We start from the raw sequence: 27,793 nt of genomic DNA on the forward strand, positions 1-27,793 counted from the left end.
TCGATCTGCGTTGGTACAAATCGCATTGGATTGTGGGAAATTTTTCGTACCGTGTGCTATTGCTATGCAAATCAGGGCATTGTGTAGGCAAATTTCCGGGTTTCTCATAACTGTCCGGCAGATGTACACTGTACACATAGACGCTGCGTGAGACACTGCTGGAATGAATAGCAGAACAGCCACGTGAAGACGAGCTAATTTAGTTATGGTTGCGCTAGAACTTCTGTGTTTGAAGTACACTTTCTTCATTTTCAATGTTCTGTTCTGGGTAAGTGTAAATTCCAAGGAAAAACAACAACAAAACTTGTTAGGCATTCATACGCGCTCAATAGTATACACACTATGCGCCGCCAGTTCTTTATGTCATGGGGCCTTGCCAGTTTCAATGACACTATTGTGTAATGATTTCCCTTGAACTTTACTGTCCTTCTGCACTGACCAGTATTATGCCTATACAGGTCTGTAATATCGCCATCGTTACATGACAAGTGCCTCTCACCCACTGAACTGCATATGAATTATATATATATATATATATATATATATATATATATATATATATATATATATATATATATATATATATATATATATAATTCATATGCAGTTCAGTGGGTGAGAGGCACTTGTCATGTAACATATATATATATATATATATATGTGTGTGTGTGTGTGTGTGTGTGTGTGTGTGTGTGTGTGTGTACGGTAATATGTACGGTAATAATTAATATAACAATACGTGAGATGAAATTAGATATACATTCATGCTAACGGGACCTCCACCCATGGAGTTTAATAGTACAGAATACAATAGATTCCAGAACATCATGTTTCTTCGCCTTAAAGCCCTTGGCAAACATAAATTGGTATTTCGATTTGTAAGGATTATAATTCTCATATTCGGAGAGAGATGAATTTTTTTTCGTGAAGGTATAAGTCACAATTCTTTCATCTCCATGATAAAAAGCATGTGTTATTCTTATTGTACATTCATTTGTCCGCGCTAAAAGTAAAAAAATAGGGCTTGGTTAAAAAACATTACAATTACCTTGGCAATCATCTATCTATTTTGATATGACTATCAGCTAATAAAATGACTTGAATGTTATGTGTTTTTCATTTTTCTTTCAGTTAATTGGTTCCTTCGTAGTAGCGATTGGAGTATGGGCGCACACATTTTCAACTCAGGTTTGTAGATGTACTAGTACTTTGATAGGGCACATTAGACCACGGTGATACCACAGTGAGCAGTGCAGTGTACATTTCAAATGTCTCATCCTAGGGCAAAGTCATCAATCCCTCATTCTCCCATTACGATGTTGTTTGACTATTTACATGGTCCTTGTCCCATGAGTGAATCTATTTTTTTTTTTAGATAAAGCTGATAATAAACCTGGGCCTTGAATGAAGGGTATGGTAGTTTATAACATGCTGAGAGTTTCCATTTCATAATTACTCCCTAACCTAAAGTAATCACCAAATGGACCCCTCGGTAAAGACATTTGACAGGCACATATGCACACTTAGGGACAACGTCAAAAGATTGATGCCAGATAAAAATGTTAATTCTTTAAGTTTTGGGGATGTGGGGGGGGGGGGGGGGGGAAGGTTTCACCCCCAAAAAAATTTCTATCCAACAGTAACAAGATAACGATATTCCAGTTTGGTTTGGTTAAGAATTCTATAAAATTGCGTTCTAGACACATTTTCGCTCCTTTTGACTTGAGGCAAAAGTAGATCAAGACCCTTCGATACTTTGATATTGGTGTTATATTTACTACGACCAGGGAGTTTTTTTGATTGAAATAAAGGTGTTTTTTATTTGAATAATGTTGTCTTTTGCAATATCACCCATCCTGAGTATGTTTAACGATTGGAAGTATCACAGTAAGGAAATAATGGGAACCTCTGATCAACATTCAACTAAAGGTTAACTGTTCTTTACATATGTGGCCCAAAATGAGACAACGTTTTATATAAGCACACTACACGACCGGTCGTATGACTCAATTTCGGTCGTGAATGTTCAGTATTAGGCGCCGTTATCATGGAAAACTATCAGTACTTTCAAATTGTGTGTTCCATATATCAGCGTAATGACAACGCTCGAGTTTTGGTCTTCTTTCTGGAGTTATGAAGGCCTTGCTTCATTTTAAGTCAAAATTTATCACCAACTACCAGTTTTGTCTCAGGAAATCATTATGGACCATGTTTGTACACTGTAAACATAAATATGAAACTTATACTAATAAATATGAAACCAATACTTTTGTTCACTCTGCTTTGTATGCATGATGACTTTGATAACCTTCTATTAGATTCATCTTGTTGTTGCTCATACCGGTATTACCAAAACCATTTTGCATTGGCTTGAGTATAAAATTGGTTCAGTGACACAACTTAAACCTTTAGAAATTTGAGTTCAAAATGAACATCACGTTCACATTATGGTGCTTGTATATATTCTAAAGCCACTTTGATTATAAATTATTTCCGCCATTGCTCACAGGATGTGAAATGAACTTGTGTTTGAAAGCTTCTTGTGTGGTATGGTATGATAAACTGTGTGGTGTAACTATAGCATTTGACAAATGTCCACTTTGACAATGGCTCATCATTATATGTTGCTTTTTATTTTTGACCTTAAATTCAGACATTACATATCAGTCAAATTTGATATTAAAGTAGGAAAATTTTGAATTTATACACCATTTCAATGTATTTGTTAAAAACAGAGCAAGCATGATCACTATCGCAGGAGCTGCGACCCCAACAAATGCAAATGAAATAGTTGCATAATTAACTTTCCTCTGGATTATTCACATTCAATCAATGGTAAATCTTGATGTCTGAAAAATCAAAAATCAAAATTTTACTCCTCTTAGACTGATAACAAGACCCTATTCCTCACATGTTCAATATTATGGACATTGTAAGTGATACATTGATCAATAATTAACTAAGGTAGAATGTGATGCTGGGACTGTTTTCAGACTACCGGTTCAGACTCTCAAATTTTTACAATTCTCCTTTGATCTGCCACTGGTTTGGGTTCATTTTACAGCTCTTGGAGTGAGAAATATTTTCACCATCTTATTTTTTCACAAGTCGAAAATTTAATTTTCCTTGTAGAGTTTACACTGGGGTGGCGGCCATTTTGAATTTGAAATATCCGGAAATGTCAGGCAGTTTGTTTCTCTAGTACTAAACTTTGTTTTTTATTCTTGATTTGGTAGGAGAATGGTTGAAAGTTTCATCAAGGAAAATTTGAGCAAAAGTTGAAGTCTTTGACTTTCGAGGCGCATACTACATGTAACTTAAGAATTAGGTTGTGCAATAGTGAAAAGTCAATGCTTGCCCATCTCCCAGCTACCTGTATGGTCATGCGTCATTTCAGTTATAATTTCAGATAAATTTTGTAAACAAGTCAATGCTTGTAGATACTGGCAGGAAATTGAAATGGCATGTAAATATCAAATGCACAGGAAATTGTAATTGGGTACACAGTGAGATATGTATGCAGCCTATTTACAGAAATGATCAATAGCCCATTAGGTTAATTGGCCCAAATCAATAACTGAAATGTCAGTAAAAAAATGTACCGGTAATTCTATACCTGTAAGCCTCGAATCAAATTTGCCCTTCTGTATCAATTGTGTGGCATAAAGATGACAAAATTTATGTGATATAACTTAGAAACATTTGCATAGTGTATGTGAGGTTGGTGGTTTTCTTTTCTTCCTGTGATGGTTCTACATTGTATCTCTTGTCATTTTCCTTATTTGGCATGTTAACACTTTGGTAAGAGTGTACTTTATTAATATAGAAAATAGAAAATACAAATATTATACCATCACACACCAATTATAAAAGGGAATGCTTTTTGCTGCTCAGAAAGATTTTGCATGTGAGATGAAAAAATCAGTACTGTTAATTTTCCCTATGGTACATTCCAATCACAGATGTCCCTAAACAGGTCCACAATCACTGGTCATCAATCACAATAGGTTTAGGCCAACCCATGGTGGTGATGAAAGAGCTCAGCACTCTCCACGTACCATGATACAGAATCTCTGAGTGCCTGTTGTTGTTGTTCCAATTCCACCTACCTACCTGTACCTATAGAAAGCAATGAATGCAAACTGCAGCACAATAGTCTAATGGTGAAAATCAAGCAAACTGCTCAGCTGATCATATCTTCCTTCATTTAGTTTCACTCATCAAATGTAATTGTAACTCAGAATTACTTAAGTTGACTCCCACAGTTTTATTACAGGACCAGTAGCTGAAACTATCAGTGAATTTTTCACTACTTTTGTTTCGTATGTCAACATCAGTTTCTCATTCTGCTTCCCAAATCATGTTTAGGCACACAGTGTTTAGATTGCCAACTCAGCCTCTACCGGTACAATAATGAATAAGAGACTGCATTGTTTTTGAAATCAAATGAAATCCTACTCTGGACTACTATGCAAAAGTCAACAATCATGAGTGTGCTTTACGCATACACACTACGGTACAGGCGGTGCTAACAAGCGGGAGAGTGAATGTCTAATTAAACAAGATAGAAGAAGATAAAACAAGATATTGCTATTGACATATAAACAAAAATAGTAAAAAAAATCAACAGAAGTTACAGCTAAAAACTACATAGCATATTATGGGAGTCAACTTTACCAATTTGGAGGCAAAGTTAATACTTTCATGAATTTGTAAATTAAGCCTATTTAAAAATATAACCTGTGGCACCACATAATCCCATTGGAATGGTAGAGTATTAATTGAAAGTGAAATACAAATTCTAAGGCATGTTAATAAAAGATTTCATCAGAGATATGGTAGTATGCACCTCGAAAATGAACGACTTAAACTTTTGCTCAAATTTTTCTCAAGGAATCTTTCAACTATCCTCTTTCAAAATCACGAATAAAAATTTAGGGTCAAATTTTGGAACTAGAGAAACAAATAACCCAAGATTTACCAATATCTGAATTCAAAATGGCCACCACCCCCTGTGTTAACTCTACGGTATGGTAGATTTTTAGTAGTTAGTAGAATTTAGTAGTTAATTAGTTGTAATTGAAAAAAATTGGGAGTCAAAATATCTGTCCCCGAGGCGCATTCAACCTTACAAAATCAGTTCTGAGATTTCTAGAGAACAAGTGTTGTCTGATGTAGCTATATTCCAACAATCATTTACAAGTCAAAACAGTATGAGTCAATATGAAGATTTCTTTTCCAAGTATCTGTCTCTTCTTTCCCAGTTTGTCTATATGGAACATTTTTGCTTCATTCTTGGTAGAATGATTGGAAAAACTGACAGTAGAAAAGAAGGATAGGTACTAGCTTTTCTATTTAGAGAGGAATATCAAATTCATGGTGGTGTACAAGGTCCCATCTTTCAATCAAACATAACAATGTGTACACAATTTTTTTTTTTTTTACGCAGGGTACCATCGATCTGTCTCAGCTTGAGGAAGGAAGTCTTACATCAGTCATTGTATTCCTGTTTGCAAATTACCCCCTGCTGATCATTTTGGTAGGAGGTGTCATGTTCTGCTTGGCCACGGCTGGCTGTATCGGAGCTTTGAGAGAAAACACTTGTCTGCTCAAAACGGTAAGCATATATACATGTAGTCTCATATTGTTGTGGCTTTACCACATGACCTTTGACATACCATATTTATCTGTAGGCTAGTCAGTGAAAAATGCATTTCAGGACATATGATAGAAAATTCTTGATTGTCATCACTCATACTTTTGTACTATTTATTCCAATTTGATGGTTTTGTAAGTTTTTTAACCACAATAGGCTGAAATGACTGATTACATAGAAAATCTGTTATTATATCTACCCTTGTCAATACAATACCAGTATATTATAAAAGTAAGAATTTTTCATCAACGACATCAGAGTATGGGTTGCATGCAGTTCATGCCAGTAGGCATTGACCAGAAAGGAAAGCACAAAAATTAATCCTCTCACAGATTAATCATTTTAACCCTTTGACCACCATGGTCTGGCCCAAACCCATTGTCATTAATGGTAAATTTGGACCCGTTTATAGGGAATTGGGGATGAACACTAGGTTAAAAAATTTTGAGAAAGCAGACTGACTGACAGACTTGGTAGAGTAATACAGGATATTAGCTTGGCAAGCCATTTTGTGCCGGTACAGTAGTAACACGATGGAGCCATCCTTGTGTTGACTTGTCTGTATTGACCTTATTCAGGAAATTGCTTTCAAGTCAGGAAATACAGATCTCTCTGCAAGAAGATCACTGCTGCAGGTTTAGCCATATCAGGATAATGACTCTACAGCAATTTTTAGATTTGTTGTCACTGTTCAGCATTTTTTAATCCACAGAATTCAATAATATCCATGAAAAACATGATCTAGGTTTTCATAGTAACCATAATAATCATAAATAATTTGTCAGCGCTGTAAAAAAACCATAATTATAACACAATCACCAGTGGCAACGTGAAATGATACTTATGACATAATGAGACAATACACTTAGAGTGTAGAGGCAATGCAGATGGGATTCGGATTCAAACAAACATGAATTGACAAGATGAAGCAGCAAACGGCCACCAATATGGTAGCAAATTGATTTGACAAATTATGCGGTACCATGCACACCTTGTAAGCCTACAGGCCAATGTGGCTTCATTGTCCTACTGAGTGACACTCTAAAACACGTACATATGTAATTAGTATTCACTACCTGGTCTGTCATCCGGAAGAATGGCAAAGTTACTTGTCAAGAAACTATGTTACCTGACCCCAAGCCATTTATCTTATCTACACAACAATAATGTGCACAGGGTCTTGATGCTCCTAAAAAGTCCTTGTATTTTAAAGACTCTCTGTAAAGTTCTGGAAAAGCATTTGAAAATGAAAGTGAGTCCTGAAAAGTCCTTGAAAATAGATAATCAAGCAACCATGTTCAATAATGACAAGATTAATCATATAGTAATATTACTCTCAAAAGCAATCTACAACGCATAATTAATTTTGCAGTTCGCATTCAGTGTGGACTCAAAAAGTCAGACCATGTTACATCTTACAGAAATTCACTCAACTGGCCAACTATCCAGGAAAGACACGACCAACACTTAAAAAATCTAGTTCACAAATGTATCAACAAAAAAGTTCCTGTCTACTTGTCTGACCTTCTCACAAAAAATTCAACAATTCACCAGTATAACACCAGAAGTAAATATCATGTTTCTAAAGCCCACAGTCGCTCATTCAAATATCGTTCATCCATCATTGCCAATACTATAGTTTAAACTACTTTTCTGTGCCTGTCTATTCTTTTCAGAGCCAATTCTTGGCCGATTTGTATGTCAACTTCCTGCTTGTTTTAATTAATTACACGGTGCTCACTAACTTTTTATGCTTATCTTTTGATGTGTAGTTTTTTAACTTTTAACTACTGGTTTTTATTGAGTTATTTATTTATTTATTTATTTTTATTCTGTATATGTCCATGTATTTTATTCAATGCATGAAAATCCATTTATGGATGCATTGACTTGAAGTAATAAAATTACAAAAATTACAAAATTAGATGATCAGCTGTGATTTCATGAAAATGTTATGTAAAATGATACCCCGGTATGTACAGAAATGATATGTTATATAAATGATATCAGGAAAAATTATATTTTGGACCTACAATTTCCTGAAAAATTGCTGAAAAAGTCCTTGAATTTTAAGTGACTTTGAGTTTATCAGCCTTACGGGTATGTTCACTACCAGTTTTGATATGTGATTAGGAAAGCATGCTTAAGGCTTTCATTAATGTTGATGGCAGAATGGTTTTTATACATGGCAAACTGCATTCAGTACTTATTTCAATACTGATTTTGCTCCGAGTTGATTATTTGTCAGTACATGTAATGGTAATATTTGGATTGTCATGCAAATGTACATGTATCCTGAAATATTAAATTGGAGACCTTACAGGAGGACGCCACAACATCAGAAAATAAAATCAAAGTATTGTTTTCAGTGGTTTGCTGAGACCACTATGCGTTTTAATGGAAGAAAGAGTACCAGTGAATATTTTAACCAGTGTTCCACATCAATCAACTAACACTCTATACTGTTTGTGTCTCATTGCAGTTTTCAGGTGTTCTGGTCTTAATATTTCTCATCAAAATTGCCCTGGGTTTATTTCTCTTCATCACTCTGCAGTACCACAAAGATTCAGTAAGTATCAAAGTTGATTGCTCTTACATGATTGAAAATTTGTTTTTCAAGACAATAGGACCTCTCATAACCGATAGTTTAAGTCAAGAGTTAACAGAACTAGAGCAGCAGAGAGAGGAAAAAGAAAGCAGTTTGATTATCACAAAAGCTTCAAAGACAAGGACATCATACGATTAAAAGAGTAATATTCCTTTCATGAATTTTGTGTACAAACTTTTAGTAAAATGACTTTTTGAACAGCGGCCCTGCAGATGTTAAGTCCAATTACGGTGTGCCCATCAGTGACAATTGAATTATAAACTCTTTGGAGATAATTTTGTTTTTTGCTGAAAATTAATCTACTCCAAATTAGACCTTCACCAACTGAGAGCACTTTGCACACAAAAACCTGCCAATCTGTATGATAATATTATTTTCTTTCTTGTTTCCCTTCTTATGGCCAGTTCTATCGAAATGTGAACGGCATCATCAACACAGCAATCAAACAATATCGTGATGATATCAACCTGCAAGAGCTTGTCGATGGCTTGCAACAAGAGGTGAGAGGCAGAAACTGCAGACTGTTGCTACTTTCCAAAAACATAATGTTTCACCCTGCATAATGGAAGGGTTCCACCCCTCATAATGTAATGGTGTAACCTTAGTTTTGAAACAGCATAGTCATACCTGTGAATGGGAACTGTAGAGAGCAAAGAAAGGGTTGAACTCTAACCTCTACAACACTTTATCTTTTACGGTGTTCTATTTTGAATTGAAGTTTACCCTCTCCGTGCCACCATTTTTCCTGCGCATACATTTTACAACAATGAAATATGGTTGTATTTTCAATAGTAGCAGGGTACCAAAGCTGTCCAATCTGTTGAAAGCTGATTTGTTGTTGACTCAATACTTTAGATAATTGCCATGCAGGCAGTGTTTCCAGTTTTATGATTTGTCTTGATCAGTGTAGACCTTGTGTATGTATGAAATCATTTAAAGAAAGTATAGCGTGAACATTCTGATAAGGGCATCATTAATCAAGATTAACCCATTCACAGTCCATTTTTGGTAGTCAAGGTAGCTCGCGCCTCGAAATTGATTCAAACACTTAAACTTTCACTCATGAATCTCAAAAAAGACAGCTGAAGTGGATTGTCAAGTAGTTTTTGTAATTGTAATTTGAGATAGGTAAAGGTAACTTGTGAAGAATAAAATAGTTTGAAAAATTGCCCACAGTTATTCAACCGTGAAGATCTTTCTTTATATGTAAAGAAAAACAAATCGTGTTCCTCAGTAGCAAAATTTTTTTATTCTCACATTTTTGCACTCGCACTCTAATATACAGGCATATCGAAAGTCATCAATATTTTTGTAAACTAAGGAGTGATTTTTCATATGCTTCAAAACTTGAAGTGATATATCATGTGTTTAATAGGCTTTTCAGGTAGCACCAGTAATACAGTAAAACAAAAATTTCCATGATATGAAAAAAGTCACGTGATGCTTCTGTGTGTCGCGAAATGACATCAATTAATTGGTAGGGCATCATCTTCAAAGATAAACTGTTCTGTTGGATAGATCAAATGACCATTGAATGTCATGTGACATCTCTCACTACTGTCCAACATGACGTGTTCGTAATCCATGAAGCGGTCCACTCTGATCCAAACCATATCACCAGTCTTCAGCTGCAGGTAGACGCTCTGGCTAACGAGTCCATCCCAGTCGCTGTCATCGGCGTAAATTCGAACTTGTGGTCTGTCGTTCAGCATGAGGTACGCTGCGACAAAGTTGTCGTTGTCTTTCAGTGTGGTGAACGCAAAGGCGTATACGCCAGAGATGCTGCATGTAAATATGCCTGTCTCAGGGTTCATGTTCCGGCCAATGTTGGTGAACACGTGATCGAAGCTAACTGTTTGGTATACCTCGGACCCTCTCACTGCGCTTGATCTCGCCACAGAGAAAACCGACCACTCCACCATTCTCCCAAGTTCACCTTTCTCTCCCTTGTTGCCAGCATTTCCCTTCTCACCTTTTGAACTGACAAACCCATCGATCCCTTTCTCTCCCTTCTGACCTTTGAACCCCTTGGGTCCAACGTAACCCATTGGTCCAGAATCACCTTTCTCTCCAGTTTCTCCAGCATCTCCCTTCTGTCCCAAATCACCTGAAAGAAACATTTTGAATGGTGTCAGACAGACTGCATTAATAAGCAATTGAGAATGGCAAGCACCACTAGTCGCGATCCATTTACAGGGCTTGATTTATGAGCTTGCACTGAAGATTAATGGTATGGTAGCATTTTGGTTTTTTACAACTCCATGGTGAATCAGAATGACTCTAGTTTAAAAGTCTCTAAGGACCCAAAGCCTTGGCTATGAACATAGATCATACTGAACTGTTTATCATGTTAGTTTGGATGAACCATTACAGCAAGACACAAGGACAGAATTAGACATCCTACTTTTATTCTGTATTTGCCAAAATCACAAAACATTAACTGGCAGAAAATATACTTTTATAAATTCCATCATTACTAAAATTAATGAAAAGTATGAGTGCATATTAGGTCTCTGATGAACAATACACATAAAACTCAAATTTTGTCGAAATTGTCATCACATTTTCACCTCAGGGGAGAGCAAGATAGAAAGTGTCTGCCACAGACATGCTTCTTCAAATATCTGGAGAGAAATTGTACAATAATATTAAACAGTAGGTTATTTATGGTTCTTTTAATAGTATTACTTCATCACCCTGCGTAACTAAGCAGCCAAAGGTCAAGGCACTGTATAACCTTTGACCTAACAGAGCAACAGCTGCCGCAAGCATGTATACATGATGTTATACCATAGGATATATGACCTCAAAGCCCTCTGACTTGACCTTCACCAAATACAGAAGTCTACGTCACCCTATAGTTCAGTATACTTGTGTACCACGTACTCGCCACTTGACAGCATGTTACGTTGAAACCATATGTCCCTCACAAGATTCATTAAATAACAAAGAAGTTTGAAGTACATGCAAGGAGAATGACCTGATGAATAAAATTAAAATGGGTCCATTAAACGCCACTGACTCGGACATTCCTGATTAGTTCCAATAAAATTATCGAAATGGTAAGATGAAAATAAATCACGGAAAGGTTGAATGACATGGCAAATTTGTCCCCTTCCCAACCATGAACAAAGAAATTGAAAGCACTTTGTGACACGTACTCAGAAAATGGAATGTGCAGACATGAAAGGGACTGGCAGACTATATGCTTACCCTTTTCACCTCGCATGATACTGAATACATCGGGTGTTGAGCTTGGTAGGTAATCACAGCATCTTGTACATGATGCCGATGCTGCTGATCCTACTGCTGGGCCTAAAACAGAATAGGCTACATAGAATAATACCAGAAATATTCTCGCCATCATCCTGGGATTTTTTTGAATGTGCTTGAGTGAAATGCCTGCCACTACTTTTCACTGAAAGGGCTTAGCTTCCTGTGACGTTTTTTTTTGCATTGAGTGTACTTTGAATGTCTAGACTGTTGGTCAACTGCCCCCATGGTGGAAAACGATACCATTTATAGGTGAGGACATAATCTTATCCCAGATGGGCGAAAGAACTTGCCTCTGGCCAGCTGCTGTGGAAAAACAATCAGGCAGTATGTAGAGCCATGTTTACCTCAAAACAGCGATAATAAGTGTGTTTTAAATTTTTCATTTTATTTTTCAGTCAGTTAAAAGGATTTTATCTCACAGCTGTTGATTTCATCATTATAAATGACATCACTCAAAGGCACAAAATCAGAGACATTATTTTTCTCTGCATATAATTACTTTTAGATTATTTCGATTTTGATGAATGCAGGTCACTAGAGGTGTTCAGGGAAAATGTTTTTAGCTAGTCTGGTTCTACGTGGCATTTCACTGAAGTATCAAATTCCAAAGTTTGAAAACCACTGTGTATTTCACTCCTTAAATGGCAAGTATAGTAGAGTCGTGCCAACCATACTGTTCACAATTTGCTCAAAGTCAAACCATACATTGAAAGCCACTGAGTGAAAAAAATGTTTGATTTGTACTCGACACACTCAGTGAAGATACAACTTTCTGCAACTGTGTGACAAGAAGTCCTGATGCGTTCAAATCTTCCATTCTATGTATATTTATACCACACCAAATCAGAATTAAAAAAGGGTCAAAGTGATAAAATATGACATTAAACTGGTCCAATAATCATTTCCATTCAAGGTAATATATTACCAGGTCCATGGGACAATTGTGATTTAAAAATTTAAGTAGGACCATCCTGAACCACTGATAGTTAGTGATGGTACCAGGTGTCCGGAATGGGTAAGCGTACCCTGTTAGCATGCTACACCCGTCAGGATTGGTCCCCAAATTGTCTATAGTAAATATTGTATGAAAAGATACAGGATATGAATCACTGTAATAAGTCAAAGCCGGGAATGCAGTCGTTAATCATTTGAGTGACCGAGGTGTCATATTTGGCCACGATGTCGTCATATCGACCGTAGAACTTTTGAACTTTTTAAAAGGATCTCAAAATGCCTTGTAAGTTTTTAAAAGTTGATAGCTGTCAGTTTAGAATCAGTGGTAAAGTCTGTTACAATAACAGGCAGCTTTGGATCCTTCTTAATTAATCCATCATCCAACAAAAAAAGCCGAACGATAGGATGTGTTAGCCAGCACCTATTACTCCAGTGAACCAGTAAGGAGAATTAAAAGTGCCGTACCGAATGGCATAGCACAATCAATACTCAAATAGAATGTCAAGTACTCAGGCCATACTTGGGTCTCCAATACATCATTATCTGGCATAGAGTCCATTATACTATCAGCTGCACCATGATGACCCTCCTGGTCCCAACATGAAAGCACATAGTAGGTACTGTATCAAATGCAATAACACCCCATCTCTTCTCTTATAATACAACCCTCAGTTGAAGTGCTGCGGAGGAGATGGATTCAACGATTGGGAAAACAACATCTATTTCAACTGCTCCATGAAAGCCGTCCGTGCTGTGGAAGCATGTGGAGTGCCATTTTCATGCTGTCAACCAGATCCAGCGGTATGTTCTAAAAAGAGTACAGCTGTAAAGATAAAGAGTATTAACCTAAGTAAATGAGAAATGAAAAGTAATTCAGTTTCACTGATTCTTAAATATTTACTGATAGCTCGCTTCGTAGTTGTAACTATATCCTGCCAAGTTCATGTGTCATCATCAAGACAAGTTGGCTCGGACAATTAAGGCAAAATATGTCCCCTGTGTTGCATTTTAACTAAGATTTCATCATTTTAAGGCCTCTGAAAACTTAGATACTGTAAAAAGCATGGTCTTTACCGACTAAACCAGCTGCAGGATTTGACAGATTGTGATGTGATACTGGCTGGCAGGATATGGATTAGGGGTAAAATAATGACTTTTAATATTTAAAAGCAAGAAAAAGAGACTTCTAATCAGAAATGATGGAAACTGCATATGGGATAGACGGAAAACCTGTACCTCTGAGTATAACAAGCAAATACCAACATGATCTCATTCAGGTTGATAAATCGAAACAAATAAAAATGTGGAGAAAAAGCCTATTGATGCAAAAGATGTTCAGGAAATTTCATCACAACAGGATGGGAAATATATAAGAAACATCTAAATAAGACAATTTTGACTCTTCATTTACATGTACCGGTATGCATATTTAAACATTAGCCTGACCATAGACCCTTGAGAAAAACGTTATTCTGGTCGTAATACTGACTTACTTTTCTGTTGCAGGAAACTGTTGTTAATGTACAGTGTGGGTATGGTATCAGAGAAGCAGGCAAGGTAATTATTTACAATTTCAGAAAGATTCTTGTCAAAATATGATTGCTATGAATACAGACATGTTTTTCTTTGTCAGTTTTGGTTGTACTTTTTTTTAAACTGAAGAGAGCGAAAGTTAATGTAAATCAAGCTGGTCCTTTAAAAGGCACTGTTCGCCGTCCCTGGGATCGCCTTTGTTCTAGTCTGAAAGAGGATTGTATACCGGTAGATGTGATAACCTTTTGTTTTCCATTGAAATTGTAATCTGGTGGGTAAATTTTCTGATGAGACAATCTGGTGCCAACACAGACCTTTAAGCAAGTCTCTGTGTGTATAAATGGATTGGGTAAATTACGTATGATCATATATCGAAGGCAATATTGGCACAGGATGGGAGAAAGATAACTGAACATAATTTATAGAAAGGGGAATATCGGCACAAGGTACAGAGGAAAGATGGCTGAATGATGCATTATATTTATGCACCTGGCAGAATAAAAAGAGAACATCCTTGGCATTGGCATTGGTATCTGATAAATCCGTTGTTCGAGCAATAAACCACATTAACGATGGGTATACCACGAGATTTTGACCAGTTGACGATACGATGTACCGGTATACATGCATGAGCTATAGCAAGTACATACCGGTATATGGAGTGAACTGGTCAAAACTTTGTGGTATGCCCATTGCTGAAGTGGTTTATTGCAATGATTTCACAATATTATATTGAAAGTCTGGCATAAAATGTCAAAAAAGGAATTTTTCTCAAGCTGAGAGCTTGTTCGTGTGCCAACCGTGCTATATCACGACATGAAACAGTTATTTTCACGTCTCGACCAATCAGATGGCACTATTTACACCATCACTATACTAGTATGATATGATTACAGCTTACTATCTAATATCGCCCGTTCCTGTATTAGGGTTCATGTAATTTGTGCTCCCAAGACGCTTGACTGTGTTTGAGGTTTGAAACAGTGCAAATGACACTCATACTGATACGATAAAAGAAACAGGCGATATCGGGTATTATACTATAGTTTTCTCAATACCAGTGAATTTTGTGATGTTATATCCTCAGATTATTTCTGATAATGTATCAGCATTGTGACTCCAGATGTTCTGTACATCTACAAATTCACTAGCATTACCCAAAACTATAAAATCATAGCAATAATGTACCCCGCCAAGCCCATAATGGACTCAAGCAAATACATTCCATAATATACCCGGCTTTGCCTCAAACATTATACCATGCAAAGTTGTCCAATATAGGTCAGGAGGGGTACATCATTGCTTAAATAAGCTCTTATTATTAGGGGCCCAAGCCGACCGGCTGGGACCCTATTGTTATTGCTCAAGTTCTACTACTTCCTCTTCTTCCTCTTTTTCTTCTTCTTCTTCTGCCGATTCTTTGTCGAACTAGATCTCTTAAACGGCTGAATGAAAACTTCTCAAATTTGCAGAGCTAGTAGGTGTCAATTAGTGTCAATTTGATTGATCACGTGACTTGGCGGCCATATTGGATTTTCCAAAAACCTAAAAACGGCTTCTCCAGAAGACCTAGGGGTCTAGTTGATTTGAAATTTTTTGTAATGCAAGCATGACCTAAGGTCTTTAGAATTTGCAAATAAAATCGCATGCGGTCACGTGACCTTGGCCGCCATATTGGATTTTCTAAAATACTCATTTAATCTTTAAAAATCTTCTTCTATAGAACCAACTCACTGATTGAATTGAAATTTCACCAGTATGATCTTGAGTGCAATCTCTTTCAAGTTTGCGAAAGGCATTTTGATCAATCCCGTGGTTTGGCCGCCATATTGAATTTTGTGAAAATTGCAATTTCATCTTTAAAAATCTTCTTCTCCTGAACCAATACACCGATAGAACTAAAATTTTACACGTATCATCTTTAGTGTGATCTCTTTCAAGTTTGCGAAAGGCGTTTTGATCGGTCACGTGGTTTGACCGCCATATTGGATTTTGCGAAAATTGTAATTTCATCTTTAAAAATCTTCTTCTCTAGAACCAACACACCAAATCGACTGGAATTTTACATGTATCATCTGTATTGTTATCTCTTTCAAGTTTGTGAAAGGCATTTGGATAGGTCACATGGTTTTGCCGCCATATTGCATTTTGCAAAAATCGTAATTTACTCCTAAAAATCTTCCACTCCAGAACAAACACACAGATTCAATTGAAATTTATATGTATATCATCTAAAGTGTGATCTCTTTCAAGTTTTCAAAAGGCGTTTGGATCGGTAACATTGTTTGGTTGCCATATTTGATTTTGCGAAACTCGTAATTTAATCTTTAAAAATATTCTCCTCCAGAACCAATACACAGATTTAACTAATATTTTACACTCATAATCCCTAGTGGTAGTTCTTTTTAGATTCCGTAAGGCGTTTGGGTCAGTCAAGAGGTCGCAATTTAGTCATTGAACATTTTCTTCTCAAAAACAAACACACAGACTCAACTGAAATTTTACTCTTATCTTTCTTAGTGCGAGTACTTTCAAGTTTGCAAAAAGATTTTTGATCGGTTAAGTCGCCTCACTGTTCATAAGGCTGCAGTTTAAATCTCCTCAGTCAGAAGATAAGTGCAATGTCGCAATGTCCTCGGGATTCCAGGATAGACTTCTTTGTATAGCGCTCATCCCGCCTATCGCGTTCACCACACTCAGGCGTCTCACATCGCCTTCACCCCACTAAAACATTCACAAATCACAGACAAGTTTGCGAAAGGCCTTTTGAATTGGTTAAGTCGCCCCAATGTTCATAAGGCTGCAGTTTAAAACCTCGTCAGTCAGAAGATCGATCAGTGATGTATGTTATATTGTACACTTGAAAGTCAAAGACGGCACAACAGACTGCAATGCTCGCTGTCAAATTCAGCTAGCAGTCACACGAAGCCTAATCTCTTCCCCTTGTGTAAGGCAACTTTGGCGACCAGCTTTTGTACGCCAGGTGACGTTGTCAAGTATACTGCCACGGAAGTACTTAGATGAGTGTGCCACTAGCTTTAAGGGGTGGCCGACTGCTGTCATTGACTGAATAAGAGCGGGACAAGGTCCCGCCAGGGCACAGTTACCGGGGTCTACGCACAGCTGATATGTGAGTGTCAAGGATCATAAATGAAGCTATTCGGGTAATTTTATATGTAGGTGTCTGAATGCACGCTCACTTGTTCATCACGAATAAAATAGGAAGATACATGACATTGCAAGGTGCGGTGATTTGTTTATGTTTCTCTATCTGACATGCATGGAGTGGCCCCAGTGTGTCGCGTAACTGAGAGCATGTAGTTGATTAAAAATGTAAACAAGACCACATCAAGCCCAGCTGTTAATGTCGTAATAATCGCTGATACATATTCTCTGCAGCTTGGCGAATTTCGCTGTAATTGCTTTGTGCCATTGCACGCCCGGTCCGTGAAATCGCCGAAATTTACCCGATATTTATCAGCGATTTGGGGACTCTAATATCGATACTAGACGATACTAGAATGACTTGCCCTGTGCCTCCTTACGTCGGATCTGTGAAATCTCCGATATTTACCCGATATTTGTCGGAGATTTTGGGACTCTAATATCGATACTAGATGATAGTAGAATGACTTGCCCTGTGCTTCGGTACGCCAGATCTGTAAAATCGCCGATATTTACTCGATGTTTATCGGCAATTTGGGGACTCTACTATCGATAGTAGACAATACTAGAATGACTTGCCCTGTTCCTCGGCACGCAAGGTCAGATATATAGTTATCGGTGATTTGGGGAGTCTAATATCGATAGTATACGATACTAGATTCTGTCAAATCGCGGTAAATATGGTATATCGGAGATTACACCACCTTACAGTTCTGTCAAGCCCGACTTCCAAGGACTGACTCTAACTTCCATACAGAACGATATAGATTCTGTCAAATTGCGGGTAAATATCCGATATTGGAGATTTCACCACCTTACAGTTTTGGTCAAACCCGACTTTCAAGGACTGACTCTAGCTTCGATACTAGACGATATAAATTCTGTCAAATCGCGGGTAAATATCTGGTATATATCGGAGATTTCACCACAGGTTTTGCCAAACCCGACTTCAAAGGACTGACTCTAGTTTCGATACTAGACGATGCTAGCTAGAATTTGTCAAATCGCGGGTTAATGTCCGATATATATCGGAGATTTCATCACCTTACAGTTCTGGTCAAACCTGACCTCCAAGGACTGACTCTAGCTTCGATACTAGACGATATAAATTCTGTCAAATCGAGGATAAATACAAGGATCATAAATGACGCTATAAATTTGTGCAATTTTATGTGTATTTGTCTAAATGCAGCCGTATTTTTGTTTTCAGAGATAAGGCGCGCAGGCTAGACTACACTGTATTGGCTGCTGTTAACTTGAGGTCAGAAGCATTGTTAATAGTTTATAACAACCTATATGCATCGATTATGTGTTTTACGTTCACATCAGAGAGTAAAGTCTGTCATCGCGCTGTAATATCTGGTCCATACTACAGCGAAAAGTAATTGTCGCGAGCTCATTTTTCAGTTATTGAAGGTTGTCATGTGATGATTAATATATCATTACAATACCTACGACAACAACTCGCTGGAGCACAGTCGTGGTGACGATGAGATAGACGTTAAGTCCGTAATTGAAACTAAAATGTCAGTATTATGAAGTAAGGTTGTTTTATTGGATAAACATTATAGGCTGTTTGTCATAAACATTTTGAAATCGGAAAGTGAGAGGTAAAATAATTGTAGAAAACTGTATTGCGTCACTGTTGCTGAAATCACAGGCTATCGACTCAATGCCGGCGATTTGCAAAATCGTCACTCACACCCTGCAGGTGAAATGGTTAATCAGAGCTGGACGCTCTTGCCATTGTTCTAGGTCTAAAAAGGTGGGACCATATCAGTTGCTAGTGTAGCTGTTCAGAATGTTTGTTTGCGCAGCTTATTACAGTGGGAACATTCAGTAAACATGAACTTCCTCAATTCCAAGGTCTGAATATTTAAGCATGTGGACTTGAGTGAGACCAAAGTTCAGAAACAAAAATGCTAGAAACGTTTGCTCCAAGTACTACTACTGTCACTATTTAGTCTCAACGATCAACTCCATGACTAATTTAGCACTTTCCTTGTGTATTTTATCCAAACACTCTACATTAGGTGCCATACAATAAATTCTTTGTTTGCCGTTCGTGTGCGGGTAGGATTTTCAATGGACGAAATCTTAAAAACAAACAAAAATCGCCTGCTTGAAAATAAGGCGCGTTGTGCCCTTCCTGTGTTCGCAATGACGCAGGCAGTGTTTCGATGCCTGCTCGCAAAATCGCAAATGCGAGAAAAAAGTAGCGTTTGGCGAGAACATTTCGGCAAAAATTAGCCAAACTTGGGAATCGAAGATTGCACTATGACGTCATCACTTTGTCTGTCCACGCGCTGTCCTGCATTCAACTTGAAACGTCATGCTTTATCTCTGTGCATCCCTGACCTTATGCGTCAGAAGATCGTATATGTAACACATACAGTAATGAATAAAATTGTAACGAAATAGCTCACAATCCAAAAGTACCTATATGTTTACCATGACTATTTGACTAAAATGTTACTAAGTTTTGGGTTGGACAACTTCGCATAATGTGCCTACAGATTACTCCGTGCACTGAGCAGTACAGTGTCGTCGTCAACACTGAAGGATCGTAGTGACAGTGAAACTAAGCAAAAACGGCAAACTTTAGTTTTTGACTCAGGTAGCTTCACCAATATTGGGGAGAAATCACCCCTAACGCAGGTTCTAAGCGCAAGTAAAGCTATGAAATGGAAAGAAAGATTATGATCAGAGTAGGAAAGTCGACTGGAATTTCTAAAGTTAGGAACGGCATGGTCAAAAGCATACGGCTTTCAACGTAGAGCGAGTAAGTCACTCCTGAACGGTGAAAATGTTGGTGGTGTACTATGATTGCTGCCAACAAGAAAATATCTTTACTGACGTTAGGAACTTGTGTGAATTGGCTTCCTTAAAAATGAATTCGCAAGAATTTTCAATGTATTGTGACGTGATATCGTAAACAGATTTTCAGAGAAGGCGCTCGCTCGTTCGCCGAGTACAGTCGACGTACTTCCACATTCATATTGTGCAAATGCCCGAGTCTTGTCGCGATGTTTGAGCATTTAGCTTGATTGTCAGTGAAACAAAAAGATGTTTCTCCATATCAAATCATTATTTATTTTATATTTTAGGGTTCTCTTTATGTAATAGACATGAGCATTTGGATTTATGATCCGTGATTTCCGCGATCCGTGGCATGATTCAAGCTGGCCGTGAATACGCACTGACGTTTTTGGTGATGACCCCTGACCCAAGTGTCATCCATACGCTGTGCGCTGTCCGAGCATCGCTTGCTAAATTCATGGAGCTACCAAAGCTCCATGCTAAATTCGAGCGTAAAGCAAATGTATTGAAAGTCTAAAATGCACACATTCCTCAAGTCTGAGAGTATCTTACTTTTGAACTGCTATGAGAATGGATATCTACAGCACTTACAGGCAAGCCTTGCCACTTCGATGCCTGGTATGCATGTTTTTTTACACACACTAAACGTTTTCATATCATTAACAGGAGGGAACCTAATGACTGGATTGTTTGTAATAGTGTGCCCGACTTTAATTTGGATGTGTGTGAGTCAATAGCCATCTGGTCGTAAAGACATTAGTTTGCACCCCAGACTGGTGATAGTAATCTGTCTCAAGGCTTACATGTCAGATATATTTTGGTGTCGGGTTTTCTGTTGTTTATCCTGTACAAACAATCCAGTCATTAGGTTCCTTCCTGTCACCGTCCCTCCGCGGTGTTCCTGTTAATGATATGAAAACGTTTAGTGTGTGTAAAAAAAAACATGCATACCAGGCATCAAAGTGGCAAGGCTTGCCTGTAAGCGCTGTAATTCGTTTGAAAAACTGGTATGCTGAAGCAGGTTTCGTGCCGTTGTCTATAGCACGATATGTACAGTACAGCATTGATAGCGATTACAGGTTTGTAACTATTAAAAATAACTACATCGCATACGCCTAACTTTTGACAAGTATCACTAGCCTTTAAAGTTAGCTAAGGGAGCATTTCACTCAACAGAAACAGTGCTCAGAACTAGTATTATTTGACACTTAAAAAGGAGGATTCGTACTCAAGGCTGTTATGATTTGTTCAGCTACCCACTCTTCTTACTGCAAAACTTGTAATCTTATAAAAGAGACAGTAGATTCAACTTTTACCACGATGTTTAGCATTTGTTTCCTGAGTGACAACTCCATACTTTGTTATGCCAGTAACTTTTGCAGTTTAATATTTGGAATTTTCAGGTTTTGAAGAACACCTTTTTGTTTTGAAATTCACAGTGTACAGGTCATCAAAACAACTAGTACGCCAAGAAAAATTAACGTTTCTTTCTTATCCTACACATATTTCAAAAATTATGTGGTGACATGGGTCTCTTTTTTCATTCTTCAATCAACAACGCGGGAAAAAATGACAACAACATACGAATGCACGCAGAGATAAATGTACAGCAGTGTTGCTTTATTATTTTTGTACAGCAACAGCTCTGCGGTTTGACTTTAAGTGCGGCATTTGCAAATTTTTAACAGAGTAATATAAGAGTGAAATACGTGTACAGTTCTGAATGGAATGTTAGTGTCAATTATTTATTTTACTGTTCTGTATTATACATGCACTATCGTGATGTATTTTTTGCAGTTTTTTTCAGATATTTCCTCATGAGCACAAAATAGGTGGACGCAGCAGATCTGAATTGACACGCGCGAGGATGAGAAAAAAAAAACTTTATTTTTCTTGTCATCACATCAGTCTGTATGGCTTACAAGTGACCACACAATCAGTGGAAATTTATTGTAATGCTATTTCCCATTTGTCTATGACACACTTTTCAAAGTCATGTAAATGGGAAATGGGAAAAATGATCTTTGACATGAAATTTTCATGTATAACAACTAGTTTAAGGATTTATCAACACATAGGACACAGGGTAAATTTCAGAAATATGCTATGATGGTATATATCAATTGCACTTAAAATGCTTGTTCCCTCTCTCTGTCAAACATACTTCTCAAAATCATTTTAAATGAGAATTGAGATGCGTGAGCTTTTAAATGTATTTTCAAATGCGTTACAACTAGTCTAAAGATTTCTCTACACACGAGACACATGGAAGCTCAAAATGTGCACATAGTATCATCAGTACAAGTACTTTCAACCATGGCAACCGCTTGGGCCCCCCCAACGCTGCTTGCAGCTTTAATTCTTTTTGAAGTTTATATGATATTCCTCATGATACATGCAGCATATCCACTACAAATGCTTTTGAATAATTGACACCCAATCGCAACCCCTCATTGCATGTTCACAAATTAAGTCTGTCCACAATCGCGGGTCATAGGTAATAAATATCAAGACATTAAAGTGATATGCAGTAGCTTTCAAAATATCACCATACAAGATTTCAGTCATGTTCATAGGAAACGCCAGGATTCCAGTCAATCTAGTCAGAGGCTTAACCCTTTGCACCCTGACCCCGTGGTACCCTATGACATCATGTGGACATTTTTGTCTGAGCCGGGTTCAAAGGGTTAATGGAAAGTTTTTCACTGTCACAGGTACACAATAATTCGATCAGATCACATCCAGTAAGAGAGAATTTAGCAAATTCACATGAGATATAATGGCAGAGTATTTATTATTAACCCTTTGAACACCAAAGTCAATTTTCGTCGCCTTTATTAAAATTACCCATGTCAATTTTTTTCAGATTTTTGCCAAACTTTTGATATACCGGTAAAACTGTAGCTAATGAAATTTGATGTCCATTTGGTTCAAACTTATCCAAAAAAATCAGAAGAATTGTTACAATTTTGCAGGAAAATTTTGGTGAAAAAAAGCACTCAAAAGGGTTAAAGTTATCTTGCATTCTGTTCTGTGTTCTTTCACAGGAAGGTGACAGGTCTCTGACTATCTACACCAGAGGCTGTGTGGAGGCTTTTGAAGTATTTCTTGCTGAGAACTATTATATCATCGGTGGAGTGCCTATAGGATTAGCGTTACTGGAAGTAAGTTATTCAAACAAAGAAATACCTGCAAAGTTTGTGGAAGCTTTACCAAGTCTTCCCCAAGGATTTTCTCAGTATGAATCGACCAGTTTGCAAACATCATGCCAAAATTATTGGAGGAAAAAGGAAAATTATTCAGAGTTTCAGAGTAGAAGTACACTGTAAGTGACACAAGATGCACTCTGTAAATGAAAAGGAAATTTTCTGTGTTCTACGGCATTGGTTCACTTTAATAACAGCAGTAACTTCAAAATTGTATTTGATATGTTTTGTGCTAACCATTATAACATCACAGTTTCAGATAAGTGATTTTTAAAAGAAAAAAATAGCATTTGTCCCAATGCACACTGCTGTCAGGTTGCCTCCTATGTTCATCAAATTTTGTATTTTACAGAATTACTTTATTGTTATGTCATCTTAACCCTTTTCCTGCCAAGTCCATATTTCACCATAAGGTCAAGATGGTTAAAATTAATGAAACACAACGTATTCCATATGATATATTTTTACATAATACTGTACATTTGAAGGCTGTTGAAAACATAATACTGTAAAGATGATTTTTTGGGGACAAAAGATGCTATAACATACCAAGCCAAGTGCGTGAAAATACGTCATGTTTTGGCTCAATACCGCCTTTTACTGACTTGGCTGATGGGGGAAGTGATACAGTTATTACTGTCTGGGAGGAAAAGGGTTAATGTACAATGTACAGGTATGCACTCTAAAGTTCATTGCAATATTTTGCTGGTCTACTGCTTATGTTCTGTTTAGAAGCCAGTGAAGTTTTCACCATTTGAACATTGAAGAATTACCGTAATGTACCCCTTTGGGTTAACTTTGGGTTTGCAGCCATTTTTAGTCTAAAATATTGGTAAATTTTAGGTAATTTTTCCTTTAATGCTAAACATGGTGGGTTTAATTTGTTCTTGAAGGTGATAGGAAATTGTTTAACCCTTTTACCGCCATGATTTGAACCAATTCCATTGTTTTCTATAGTAAAGTTGGACCTCCGGAGATGGAAATGGGGATGAAAGGGTTAAAGTGCCTGTGAGCAAGCTGGCACCAAGGAGTTCATAGAGCAAAGTGTGAGAAACAGTTTCATTTTTTCAGTATCAAGGCACAATGCAAGGTACTTGTTTATTATCGGGAAAAAATGTGGTCAGCAACAATTACTTGAAGAAAAGAAGAGATCCACAAAGTTACTCGTAGTTCTCTTTCTAAATGTATCACTTATGGTTGTCCTCTCGTCTTCTCAGATGTTGGGCATTTTCTTTGCCAGAAAGCTCATCAGCAACATTGAGTACGCAAAAGCTAAGTACAGGTATGAAGAACGTCGTCAGATGAAACGTGCTATGAAGGCGTCAATGCAAACAGCCTAAATAGTGCCATTGGAAGACTGTATACAGGCCCATGCTTCATGCTGGAAGTGATTCATATGTACAGCGCCCTCACATGTGCTGATGCAGCTGTAATCAAGAAAACATGAGATGTGCTTTGAAAGAGTTAATTACTAATACATTTTTTGTTCATTCTTTCATGATGTGAAGGTTTTTATGTATGCAGATATGAGTTATATGCATTTAATAAGTACACTTTGAAATCGCAAGTTGTTCATTTTGTCAGTTAAATTAGATTTTCATAAATGTGTAATTGAAATTGGCTGTAATTGTTCCACTGTGGTACAATTTCTGCTATCCTAACAATCAACACAATGGAAAAAAGACATACAGTGTTTGACCATTGCATGCTGAATAGGATAGGTGAAGGTACCAGAAATGCAGCCAATCTGCAATAATCTATTAATGACCAACCCATAGCTATTCATGAATATGTGAATGTCTATGGTAGATCTACAGTACAGACTGAGATGGGCATTCTGACACTTGGCCTAGCCTCTTGGCTGCCATTGGGCCAGCCTAGCCACCAGGGGCCAGCACAATGAAACACCCCAATGATACAAGGTAACTTCAAAATTATACGTTATATCAGAAATAGAAAATTGCACATTTTGTAGATGCAAAGAAAACTTCATAACATCATTTTAAATGATTCCAGCTCATTTGTGAAACTGAGGCAAATGTTTCTCCACCACTTGGGCTGACAGCTGGCGTGTCAATTTAGAAAGCCAAGTCTGGGTCTGTACTGTAAATGGCAAGTGGACTTCTATAATCTATTTATAATGTACATCAAACCTACCATCTTGTGTTTAATAGCATAGTAACTTATGCAACTGCCCATAAGGCAATTAATAAATGCTTGCCTTTTCATGGATAGTCTAATTTTGACAACTTTTTGTACAGCTTGTTAACCATTTAATTATGATGATAATCAAGAATGTTTTAAAATGTTTGATAAAGTACACTATTTCATATTTACACGGAAACCTACCAAAGTATTAAGTCATTTTCATTTGAAGTTGAAACTTTTCCCCTCGACTTTTCCGCTTGACAAGATTTCTCAAACTTTTAATATTTGTAATAATTGACACCTGCTGTGTCTTTTCTACCCTAACCTATGCATTTCATTGAACAACTTTTGTATTCTTTAAAAGTCTGTCAAAAATAATCAAAGGTAAAAAATCCTAATGTAAGCCCTCAAAATTGTAGAAGTCTGAAATTATTTATAATGTTCAGAGATGGAGCTCAATTAGTGTACTGGACTGGAGATAGATTTTTGTATCATCAACAGTTGGAACTTTTCAAAAGACATGTTTTGTATGATAATTATGAAAGCTTCAATATGCTCAACATTTGTAGCCAAGTTGAAAGTGGTGATATCATATCATGATAGAAATTATAGAAATATTAAGAAACTTACCATTCTTCAAGCAGAGCAGTTGTAGGTCTACACCATTGTGTCCAATATTACATTTGAATCTTCAAGAAATTTTGCCACAACAATTTGCTTGAATTCTGTGTTAGGCCCCTCAATTATAATTCTGATTAGGAAAGAAGTTGAATAGTGACCATAATGGTAGCTTCTTGGTTGTTTGATTTGAAAGATGACAAATATCAAATGATTTATTCAATTTTGAGCTTAAAATACAAATGATAAAACATTACAGATGATGAAACAGTACACTATAATGTATGCTTGTATTCTAAAAGCCAGGCACATTTTTTTTAATTTGTTTTTTGTTTTGTTTGTTTTTTTTGGTTTTCCCTTTTTTCCCTTTTTTTTGCTTGTGAAATGTTTTTTTCTGAAATTATTTTTACATTTGAACATTTGACTTTTGGATGAACTTTTGGATGAACATATCAAGAAATGGAAGTGCAAAGCGTTCACCCCTTTCAGCATTGAGATTAGTATATCCCATTGTTTACATCAGTAAGGTTAGAATCATATTGTGGGAAATGGGGGTGGTGAAAAAATTTTGTGTTTATGCAACTTTATAATCTGTAACTCTGTAAGTGAACATTTCGAAAATTGTCAGTGCATACTACACTGTGTACAGCTGTACATGACAAGAACATGCTTTACTAAAACTTACTGTGATTGGCTACTGCCACAGGATCAACAAAAATACCTTCCATTTCAACCGTTAGCGTGCTGTCTTTCAAAGTTTGCCGAGGACTGTATATTAAGTAAGAGTACATCATTCCACGCAACAATGCCTTATATTTCTCAGGAGCACCAACTCATTTATCAATAATATTCTTTCTATGTTTTGTTCTATGTGAAACAAATTTCTATTTTGGTAAAAGTTTTATTTCACTTAAAATATTGTTTTATATACCTTTTTAAATGATAGTTGTGTTTCAACATTTTGGTATCATTTCCAGTAATTTAGTCAGGATATGATGTGATTATTGGATGGATATTTCAAACAAGTATCCATACATAATAAATCCTGCAGATAAGATTTCACTACCATGGATGATGTGCCTTTCAAGTTATTATTTCAAACTTCCATCCTACTACAAACCTTTAATAAACAAGTGTCAATTTGAGCTGGGTTACATTTCCACAGTCCTCAAATTCCAGGAGACACTAGCAATGCAATACAAACAAGAACAGGTTTATGCTAAATATTATGTTCAAATTCCAGCACTTAGGTATTAAAGTCCACATCACAGCAGTGCCTATTTGTGTTTTATCAGTAAGAATTATCTTCATTGTAATCATTGTTTCATATATATAGTTGTCTATCTGAGAAGATAATTTAAATTTCACTTGAAATGTGATGTGTTTATGATTGTACAAAACGTCCCATGTTGCAACAGTGTACCACCTAAGTTATACAAAAATCAGACAACTTGCACTTTACCTCTTCAGGCTTATTACCCTATTAACCTCTATAGAAATGAGACTGATACGTAGTTACAAACTTACAGATTTTCCAAGCCTTTTTATTCCTCACGTTGCATTCTTCCATCCGGAAATATAGAAAGAAAAACATTAGAATGAATGAAAATTCTGGCATATCATTGAATCAAAATATAGTTATTTCAGACAGCAGGACTGTCATGGTTTCATTTGGGTTTTTTTCTGTTTTGTTTTGTTTTAGGGGGGTTGTCTTGTTTTATTAAATTTTGTATATCTCACATTGGTTTGTATTTAAAAGAAAGGAACACTCGGTTTGATCTGGAAATAAAGTACAAGTTTCTTGTCATA

General features: G+C 36.8%; 2 protein-coding genes across 3 annotated transcripts; one reads left to right on the top strand and one right to left on the bottom strand.

Annotated features, from left to right (window-relative positions):
• The first annotated feature begins 68 nt into the window (after nt 1–68).
• Nucleotides 69–27,793, top strand: LOC139123083 (tetraspanin-14-like). 2 transcript variants are annotated; one of them, XM_070689065.1, is made up of 9 exons: nt 69–268; nt 1,132–1,188; nt 5,450–5,617; nt 8,139–8,225; nt 8,669–8,764; nt 13,167–13,295; nt 14,001–14,051; nt 23,060–23,176; nt 24,436–27,793. In XM_070689065.1, the coding sequence occupies exons 1-9, from the start codon at nt 206–208 to the stop codon at nt 24,556–24,558; spliced, it is 891 nt and encodes a 296-aa protein (XP_070545166.1). In that variant the 5' UTR covers nt 69–205; the 3' UTR covers nt 24,559–27,793. The 2 variants fall into 2 exon arrangements, with proteins under 2 accessions (XP_070545166.1, XP_070545167.1); XM_070689066.1 differs by lacking the exon at nt 24,436–27,793 and adding an exon at nt 24,176–24,299.
• Nucleotides 9,632–11,722, bottom strand: LOC139123084 (complement C1q tumor necrosis factor-related protein 1-like). The gene is made up of 2 exons (XM_070689067.1): nt 11,478–11,722; nt 9,632–10,371 (listed from the first exon to the last, which is right to left on the bottom strand). Exons 1-2 carry the CDS (start codon nt 11,629–11,631, stop codon nt 9,731–9,733), a joined length of 795 nt encoding a protein of 264 aa, XP_070545168.1. The 5' UTR covers nt 11,632–11,722; the 3' UTR covers nt 9,632–9,730.

The sequence above is a fragment of the Ptychodera flava genome, chromosome 22 (assembly GCF_041260155.1).
Source record: "Ptychodera flava strain L36383 chromosome 22, AS_Pfla_20210202, whole genome shotgun sequence".
In the NCBI taxonomy this organism is placed as follows: Eukaryota; Metazoa; Hemichordata; class Enteropneusta; family Ptychoderidae; genus Ptychodera; species Ptychodera flava.